Genomic DNA, 10,277 nt, shown 5'->3' with positions numbered 1-10,277 from the left:
GAGAAGATAGAGCGGTGGGTAATGGGAGAGAAATTAGGGAAGATTGGACTGATATTAATGTCGAATGGTATTACCATATAAATTTCAACATGGTTCTTTTGAATCATTTTAAGATTGTATATTGTTATTAATTGGTTGTAACTCTTAAATTTCAAGAAATCATCAATATGTTTTTTAAAATGTTTTCATTAAATTTTTTTGGACAAATCAAACATTAATATTTTACGTAATGTTTTGTATTTCCTAGTTTATAATTAGTTGTCGCTTATTGTTGGACTTCGGTCGGACCGCCTCCAGGCCACTGTCAGATCGCCGCCGAACTAACACCAACTTCAATGATAATTTTATGGGCGTATTCACAATTTAATAGAGCAAACATTATAGTTCTCATTTCATTGGTAATACGTCAAATAGAGAAAATTTTAACAAAGTAAAAATAAATTATACATTTACAAATTTTGTATTCATTTTTCTAAATTATAGGTTTGTTTAAAAAATATATTGTGTATAAGATTATTTACAATTTTAAATACCATCATCCCATTTTAATAAACATATTAATTCAATAATACAAAATTTAATATTTTTAAGCATATATCTATTTATATTTTAACACACAATTTATATAAAATATCCAATTTAATAAAATCCATTTTTATTTTAATACATAAAATTCACGACATAAGATAATATAATCTATTATACAGTAATTCACATATTTAAAGAAGTTAAATCAAACTCTACCACCACCAACTACCATATGCCACCACCAACCATATGTGTTATCGTCGCAGTCATCATTCTAAATGAGACCTGTATATAAAATCATTAATTGATTACTTCAATGCTATATTCATAATTTAATATACCAATAAATTCACTTATTTAGAGTTCAATGCAAAATAACTATAAAAACTAATTCACTTTTACATATTTATACAACACAAGGAATAATATATTCACAAGAAAATTAAAACAAACATTCATAGATAAATCATTATATTTTAATACAAAATTCATTAAAAATTTATAGCTTAATATCATTAATTCACAGTTTAAACAGAAAATTCACAGTTTAAAACACAAAATACACAGTTTAATACACAGAATTAACAACTTAATATATAGTCAATTCACAGTTTAAATAAAAAATGCACAAATTGTAACATCCCAAATTTCCAATAAAATTTATTCATTTTTAATTAACAAAAATCATTCTCAAGACATAATATTTTAGTTACATTTGTTTTTCAAAGATCCATAATATCAAATAAATTATCCAAAAACATCAGTATCCTAACAAAATGTCGGAGAGTGCATGTCGCATCATCACGTCGGGCATTTTCCCTTAGGCTCTAAAGTACCTGAAACAATCAATAAACTGTAAAATAATGCTTAGTGAGTTCACCAGAGCATACACCACACAATCCAAACAATCATATAATCCATATTAGCTATATGAGCTACACAAACCATATAAGCCATGCATATAAACATATAAGGATGCCATGGAAACCCACCAGGGTCTTACTCCAGGTGCCATGGGAACCTTCACATGGTCTTTGCCCAATGCCTAGGGAATCCCCTGAGGTCTTGACTAAGGATGCTCTGGAAACCCTCCAGGGTCTTATACCCTAATGCCCCGGGAACCCCCCGAGGTCTTTACCTAGGATGCCATGGAAACCCTCCAAGGTCTTACACTTAAATGTATTGGGACCCCCCCCCCCCCCCGAGGTCTTTACCTAGGATGTTGTGGAAACCCTCTAAGGTCTTTCACCTAAATGCCTCGGGAAACCCAAGAGGTCTTCCATGCAAGTATCATAATGATAACTATCATATCACATATCACGTAATCAACTAACATTCCAGATAACACATAATTAGTCGGTCTTGGTGCCTTCGACCCATTGGTATGGTGACGAGACTCACCTCTTAAGAAATGTTGAACCGATAAGATCAATCCCAATCCACAACTCTAACTCAACCTCCTATAATCGCCAAGTGACTTATTTTTCAAAATCCCGAAATACCAAAATACTCTTAAATTCAGACCTGGTCAACCATGGTAAAAGTCAAGGTCAACAGCACATGTTAACCCTAACTCGTCGAGTGAACCTAGCAACTCGTCAAGTTCCTTCGGTGTTCAGAAAACCGGGAAAACCCCTAACTAACTCGTTGAGTTATCTCATCAAATCGTCGAGTTTATCTAGGGTTCACTAAAGCGGGAAAACCCGACTCGACTCATCAAGTTGGCTAAGCAACTCGTCGAGTTCCTTCACCTTTTTCAAATTTAGTCATTTCCAGTCGAATCCAAAGCTCCAAACTACAGATCTTATCCCCTAGGGTGTAGTTACGACGTAAAGTTGCCAAATTTATGTGCATGCAAGGCCTCATGTCACACCCCGAACCAGACGGTGGAACCGTCCGAGGGATCGCATGACTTAAATTGAAATATCATCACAATGAATATACATGAAACATAACATAAACATCACCATGCATTAATACATTACAACTGACATTGTTCACATCAAGTACATTGTTTAAATATTACATATCCAAATCATAAGTTGTTTGAGAGTTTTCAAAACATAACATTCTAACACACTTGGTATTGCCCTTCAGTTTATCTGTTACCCGAGAATACAAGTTATTTTGAAAAACATCAACATATATAGAATGTTGGTGAGTTCATAAGCAGGTTTTGTATGAAAATGCTTTGTGTAGTTTGTAAAACCCAGAAAACCCGATATTTTTTTGAAACGACAATTGTTTATACAAAAGTGTGAAGATCCATAGGCTTATGCATGAATGATTTCAAAACGTGTATATATGAGAAGTTTTGCATTATAGTTATTGAAGGTACAAGTGAAAAGTGTTGATTTCCCCGAAAAACCCGATGTTTTTTGATAAAAATAGTATGATTATTTCGAATTATTATACTGTCACAACGAATGATTATGAATTTCTTTGATTACTTAGATAGTATTGGATTTATTATGTGAGTCGTTATAACCATGCATAATAATGACTAGTTCGTCTGTCTTGGCGTTCTATTGAACGCCAGAAATTGATCTTAAGATTTTGTCACCCTAGACTGGCCGAGTCTAACTATAACGAACAACTGAGGTGTGGGGGAGTCACCCCCGTATAGATCTATACAAAAACTCTTGCTCTCCCTCCAGGAGACTTTGATTATAACTACAGACTACGACCAACACTTATTGGTGTCGCCCGTTATGACTCACTTAATCCAAATGAATTTGATTAACCTTGATTAACAACTTGATTTTTGTTTACTTGAATAGACGGTAAGCCTAATAGACCAGGAAAAGAGGACCATGAGGTCCTACTATTCACGTTTGATATTTAAGGTTGTCGAGTATATTAAAGACGCGTTGGCATATTTCACATATGATTTATTTGGACCTTACTAGCAATACTAATGGCCCACTAAGGCCCAACAACATGTAGTTGCCATTGAGGGTCCCGTAAGCATGTAATTGGGTCACAAGAGGCCCAAATAACATATTTTATTATTGTTCGGCCCAAAAGTCATGTTTAATGGGTCACGAAGGCCCAAATAAGCATGATTTGAATCTTTCAAGCCCAACATGTAACGCCCCGTTTCTGGTACGTAATTATTTTGATTAAATGTTTCTTTGGAAGGGCTACTCGGCGAGTTGTAGCCCTGACTCGCTGAGTAGATGTCGAGTTGGATGCGGGCTTTAAGAGATCTACTCGGCGAGTCCACGCCTGGACTCGGCGAGTAGGCCAATCAGGAGGAGACCCTAATTCTTAGGGTTTGCACCCTATTTAAACATCCCTGTAGCCCCATCTCAGCCCCCATCACCCTCAGAGCAATCCTTATCGAAACCCTAGCCTCCATTGGTGAGTTTGAGTGATTTGCTGCCTTGTGAAGGGATTTTTGGTGCATTTTGGAGCAATTGGAAGAAGGGAGAAGTTGAAGAGGTCAAGGAAGGGGGTTTAGAACCAGGACACATTCATTTGTGGTCATCCATTCTGGTAATAAAGTTTCCATCTTGGTTATTTATCTATTAGATCTTGTTTGTCCCCAAATTGTTGCTTTTAAGCCCTAAAACCCCAAATCCTTGAAGAGAAACCTTATGGTTGGGTTATACTTCAGATCTGGACTCTCATTACCTTCTTGAAGTGTTAAGTTTCGGTCATAATGGTGATTAAGGTCCCTTTTGAGCTTAGAACCCATTAAGAGCTTAGTTTGGGCATTTGAAGCCTCTAAAACTATGCATGCACGTAAAGTTTGCAACTTTACGTGATAAGCATGCCCTAGAAGCTTGGATCTGTTGTTTGGAGCCGCTGCATGGCTCAAATTAGGTCTGTATGGAAAAAGGATTGGATGTACTCGACGAGTAGAATGATGGACTCAGCGAGTCCTATGAGGATAGTCGTGGACTCGGCGAGTTGGATGAGCAACTCGGCGAGTCCGATGGAGATTGCCTTAGACTCGACGAGTTGTTCTTCAACTCGGCGAGTTAGATGAACTTGGACTTAGTATGTATGCATCGAGGAAGAACACGTTGAGTCTTCGCTAAGCTCGACGAGTAGGATCGGGTGTAGAACTAGATTAGATGAAAGGGACTCGGCGAGTCCGGTCAACCAGGAAGTTGACTTTGACCGGGGGTAAAATAGTCATTTTACCCTAAGATTAGTTATCGGTATCTGACTTAGTGTTTATGGAAATTGTAGTCGGAGGGTCCCGGTTCAGCAGTCAGGCGATCAGCAAGCAGACTTACTGCAGCTACTTTGAGGTGAGTTACCTTCCAGTAGCGGTGGGTCTAAGGCCACAATGCCGACCCACTAGTAGGAATTGTATGATTAGATGATTGTCTCTGTGATATCTATCTAGGGTTGTCATTACCTGTGTTATGTTTATGTGTTCGTACGGTATGATGCTATGTGCTAGCGATTGTAGGGGAGATAGTCACCAGGTTACCGGTCGATAGGGCCGAAGGGGCAGTCATGCCCAGCCATGCTAAATAGATTACGTGATATGTGTTATGTGGTAGTAGTAGGGGGTGACATAGTCCCCAGTATCCGATCGAAAGGACCAAGGGGAGACCAGCACCCAGATATGCTAGTCAGTATCCGATCGAAAGGACCGAAGGGGAGACCAGCACCCAGATATGCTAGTCATTATCCGGTCGAGAGGACCGAAGGGGTAGGTCGGGAACCCAAACATGCCTAACAATATTTGTATGTTATATGGTTATTTGGGATGCAGTAGGTTGGGGGAACTCACTAAGGTTCGTGCTTACGGTTTTTAGTTGTTGTTTCAGGTACCTCTTCAGCCAAGGGGAAGGAGCTGGCGCGGTAGCGGCATAGCACACACACACTCTTGTTTTTCCGCACTATAAGACATTATGGGATTTGTACTCTGATATTATTATGATTTATGTTCTGATTTACAAACACGAGACATGTCTTATTAAATGATATGGTTAAATGATATTTTGTTATTAACGTTTTGCAAATCACTTAATTAAAAATGAAATTTTTGGTCCATAATTTTTGGGATGTTACACAACAATTTGAATATTTACTTGTTTTAAGTATAGTATAATTGTCGGGAATTTTGTTTGATATTTTTTGAATCGCAAAGGCACAAAGTTTATCGATTGTTTTATAACGATATTTAGATTTATGAAATTATATGTATATTTTTTATTCTAAATTCATAAGTTATAATTTGATATTTTTGATCCAAAAATCTTAATAATAAAATAGTTAACTCAAAAATATTGGTTTGACCTATTCAGGTCATCTTTAATAAAAATGATAATTTTAGTCCCTTTTCATAGAAAAATGACATTTTAGGTCCTTAAACTATTTTTCTTGACATTTTGGCTCAAATACTTATTTAAAAGACATTTTCAGCCCAAATTTTACTTTTTGGCAGTTTCTGCCCCTTTAGTAAAAATATTTTCGTTTATAGCCCAAACTTTTCGCAATTTTCACAAATTTGATCCAAAATCCAAAAACTTTACATTTTTAATCCATCTTGGCAAATAAGGTCATTTTAACCCCGGAAATAGATTTATTTACTTTTCTACCCATTGTTTTGATTAATTTACCATTTCAGCCCCTTAAAACCATATTTTTGTCGCAATTTGGGCCTATGGGCCGAAAAGCCCAAAGTTTGGCCCAATAGACTATAATTTACATTTCTAGTCCTTTGATGTAACAACGTGAATTTTAGAACATTTTTTTAATTTTTCAAACAACATAAACCATCATTCAATATTCTCAAATCTCATGTTTAGCAAATGTCATCATATTAAAAAAAAATACATCCCAAGATCATAAAATAAATCTTTCGTCAGTGTGTACAGATCATGTCGGTGCCTTCCCACGGTCCTCGTTAGTACCTGAAACACATAACACAACAACTGTAAGCATAAATGTTTAGTGAGTTCCCCAAAATACCACTTACACACATACGCCCTTCCAGGCCATGACCTTCCGGTCCATGTGTCTTAGGGGACTTCCGTTCCAACCCGGTAAACCTTCCGGTCCTTCCCGTGTCGACCTTCGGGTCCATAACTCCCTAACGTTCCGGTCTACATCATAGTGCCTTCCGGCCCATGTCAAGCATAGCATACATAGCATATACAAAACGGGTAACTAATCACATACAATGCATATATCTTTTAGCATATCAGACCTTCCGGTCACACATAGGTACCCTTCCAGGTACAGTATAGTGAGAAGACTCACTTCTGATATCTCGGTAAATCACTAACTCGGTAGAAATACGATCTAGCTTCCGCCTAAACACATAAAGTAATATTCTCATAAATATAACTCCTAGAACTAGACTCTACTTTCTCTAAGCTCCCTCAGAAGGGTGAAAGACCATTTTACCCCTCTTTTGGCTCAAAGGCCCTTGTTGTTGACCAAACCCTAAAAGTCAACAGTCAAACTTTGACCCGACTCAGCGAGTGCACTTGGGCAACTCGGCGAGTCCACCTATGTCCACTTAACTCTTTAGTCCCATTTAACACGTCGAGTCCCTCCCTTTACTCGACGAGTCCCCAGGTAAGAATCGCGGGGCTACCCCGACTCAACTCACCGAGTCCCAAGAACAACTCGGCGAGTACATGCCATGCACAAGTTCTATTGACCTCCCGAGGTCAGATCTGTTCCTCAAATCCATAGATCCGTCGTTCCCAAGAAATATAATCATGTAAAGTTCAGACCTTAACACTCATATATCATCTAGATGGTAACACTTGGAGATTTTAGCCCAAAAATGGCATCCTAAGCTCATTACTCCCAAGATAACTCATAAAGCTCCAAGGGTTAATGTCTCTGGACCTCTTTGAGTCCAGATCCAAAGCATATACTCGATAAGGGACCGATTGCTCCACATAAACATCCTCAAAAGAGGTTAGAAAACCCTAACTCTAAGTTCAATACCAAAACTGAAGAAGGTCCGAATAAATACCTCAAGTTGAAGTCTCTGGACTCTGAAACCACTTGAATCACACCTCCTTCAGTCTCCTCTTGCTCTTGATCACCTTCTTTTTGCTAAACCAAGGATAGAAAGATCAATTATGGCTTCTCCTTCCTCCCAAACGATCTAGCTCACTAAGGGTGCTTTCAAGGGACTGGTAGCCGCAATGGAAGGCTAAGAGTGCCCTTAAATAGGCTCCAACCCCGGAGGATTAGGGTTTCATTAAACAGCGTGGACTCGCCGAGTCCACTCATGGACTTGCCGAGTCCAACGCGAACCCGAATAATCAACCGCGACCCTACTCGGCGAGTCTAAGCGTCAACTCGCCGAGTTCCATCACAAATTCCAAAAATAAAATATTAAAATAATATACCTGGGATTCCGGATGTTACATTTGAAGAGCATAATATTCATAAAAGCTTCTATTTTAATTGTTTTGATCCTTTTGGTCCTTATAAAAACCGTGAATGACAACTTTTACCCAACTTTTGTTTATTTGACAAAAAATAGTCCAAAAGTGAGTTTTTAAGTTGTAGTATGCTTATTATAACCTTAGATGATAGGTTTTCTTAACTTGTTAAGTGTAATGCATCCTCGATCACATATTTTTCCTCCTTGAACCATAGATCTCGAAATAGCTTTCATCTTTTTTTATACATATTTACCACATAAACACAAGAAATCACACATAACATACAAATACACATAGATCTACACATTGTACTTGTATTCTTCCCTATAAAACTTATGAAAACCGAAAATAAAGGGGGTATGAACTCACCTTAGCTTTGATGTTTCGGTTTTGAAAAAGGAATGGAAGAAGTTTGATGCTATTTTCGGCCCTAGTAAGCTTTCTTGGGTGGATCTCAAGTTTTGATGAGTTCTAGGGAGTATGATCAAGAATTTAAGGTGGTAAGAAGAGTGAATGAGTGTAGAAAGGAAATATGTTTGCAAGATCTTACAAATACAGTGACAATAACCTTCCATTTAATTTACTAGACTGAATTGATATTTTTATATTTGTAATAATTTTGTCATTTTTAATACATGGTTGCCTATTTCACTGGATTTGATTTTTTTTTATTCGAGAAAGCTTGATTTGGAGAATTTTATACATGTGGAATATGTTGATCTTACGTGATCATTCTGCGCAAGGGTTTAAAGAAATATACAACAATCAACAAAATCATGAAAATTCAGTTGTATAAGAAAGCTTACGAGGTAACAGATCCATAAATTTTTTTGATCAATTAACTATCAGTTAAGAGAAAAAATAGGATATTATGATTAAATAATAAAGTTAATAAAATGATTATATACAGAGTGATTAGACTCTATGTATATAACAAGTAACAACACCTTTATTTAAAGCATATAAAAGAAAAAATAAGGACAAATAAGTAACAAAATTATAGTTGGATGGGTTGTTTTGACATTAACCCGAGGAAAAAAGGTAAAAGAAATCGCCTTTGCGAGCCAAGAATAATACAAAGGTCTTTCGAGAAAGTCCTTGATACCTCAAGAACCCAAAACCTGTACAAATTTCCTGCAATCGTATCTGAAAAAAGATGTAAGAGACCTCTCCAGAGAGTTCCTGAGATCTCCTATATCCATCCTATAAATACCAATCGCATACAGAATTCAAACTGTCAAGTAAGCATTGCAGCAATATCTAGGAAAGATCTCTTTGATATCCTCTTTAATTCCAAATACAGTTAAAGCGAGAAAATGTCGATCATTCCCAGCTTCTTTGGTGGCAGACGAAGCAGCGTCTTCGACCCATTCTCTCTTGATATCTGGGACCCCTTTAAAGACTTTCCCTTTCCAACGCCATCCGATGCTTCGAGGGAAACCTCTGCTTTGGTGAACGCCCGTGTGGACTGGAAAGAAACCCCGGAGGCGCACGTGTTCAAGGCCGACCTCCCTGGAATCAAGAAAGAGGAAGTGAAGGTGGAAGTTGAAGACGACAGGGTTTTGCAGATCAGCGGTGAGAGGAATGTTGAGAAAGAAGATAAGAATGATACATGGCACAGGGTGGAACGCAGTAGCGGGAAGTTCACAAGGAGGTTTAGGTTGCCGGAGAATTCGAAGATGGATCAGGTGAAGGCTTCAATGGAGAACGGAGTGCTTACAATTACTATACCAAAGGAGGAGGTGAAGAAGCCTGATGTTAAGCCTATTCAAATCTCTGGTTAGAATTACTACCAATTCTAAATGTGTAGTGTTGTAATGTGTTTGTATATCAAGTGTTCGACGTAATGCTCGTGGTTGTGTGTTATGCCTGTAACAAATAATAACTGTTTTTCCTACTCCTATGATGTGATCAGATTCTATGTGTAACACGTAATAAGAGTTATTTTTTAATATGATATGATCTGAGCGACATGGTTCGACGAAAACAAAACTTGGGTTTAACATGTTAATCTGTTTAAAAATAGAATGATCAGATCGTAACTCGAGAGTTGGCTTAGATGTTGAATGAAGCAGGGTAGGTCGTGAAATTGCGTAGTCGGTGTTTTAGTTCTATAAATAAACATCTACTTTGCTCCTTAATGAAATGTATCTATGTTACATTAGATTTTAGAAAATTATTACAATTTTTTTTATGGAAAGAGAATTTTCTTTAAAAAGTTTTCGGGCTAGGATTCATGCATCGATTAATATATTATTGTAAATTTGAGGTTATATTGTATATGTTCTGGAGTAATGCAGACAAATCTTCATGATGATCACAAGTAAGGGTGACAAATCTAATAGTCATTTCATGTTTTCGATAAAAATA

General features: G+C 37.2%; 1 protein-coding gene across 1 annotated transcript; it reads left to right on the top strand.

Annotated features, from left to right (window-relative positions):
* Window positions 1-8,936: 8,936 nt before the first annotated feature.
* Window positions 8,937-9,859, top strand: LOC145011087 (17.3 kDa class I heat shock protein-like). The gene has a single exon (XM_078969714.1). The coding sequence runs from the start codon at window positions 9,224-9,226 to the stop codon at window positions 9,689-9,691; it is 468 nt and encodes a 155-aa protein (XP_078825840.1). The 5' UTR covers window positions 8,937-9,223; the 3' UTR covers window positions 9,692-9,859.
* Window positions 9,860-10,277: the final 418 nt, after the last annotated feature.

Source organism: Lactuca saligna, chromosome 8, assembly GCF_052625555.1.
Source record: "Lactuca saligna cultivar CGN05327 chromosome 8, ASM5262555v1, whole genome shotgun sequence".
Taxonomy (NCBI): Eukaryota; Viridiplantae; Streptophyta; class Magnoliopsida; order Asterales; family Asteraceae; genus Lactuca; species Lactuca saligna.
This window is presented reverse-complemented; position numbering and strand designations above follow the sequence as displayed.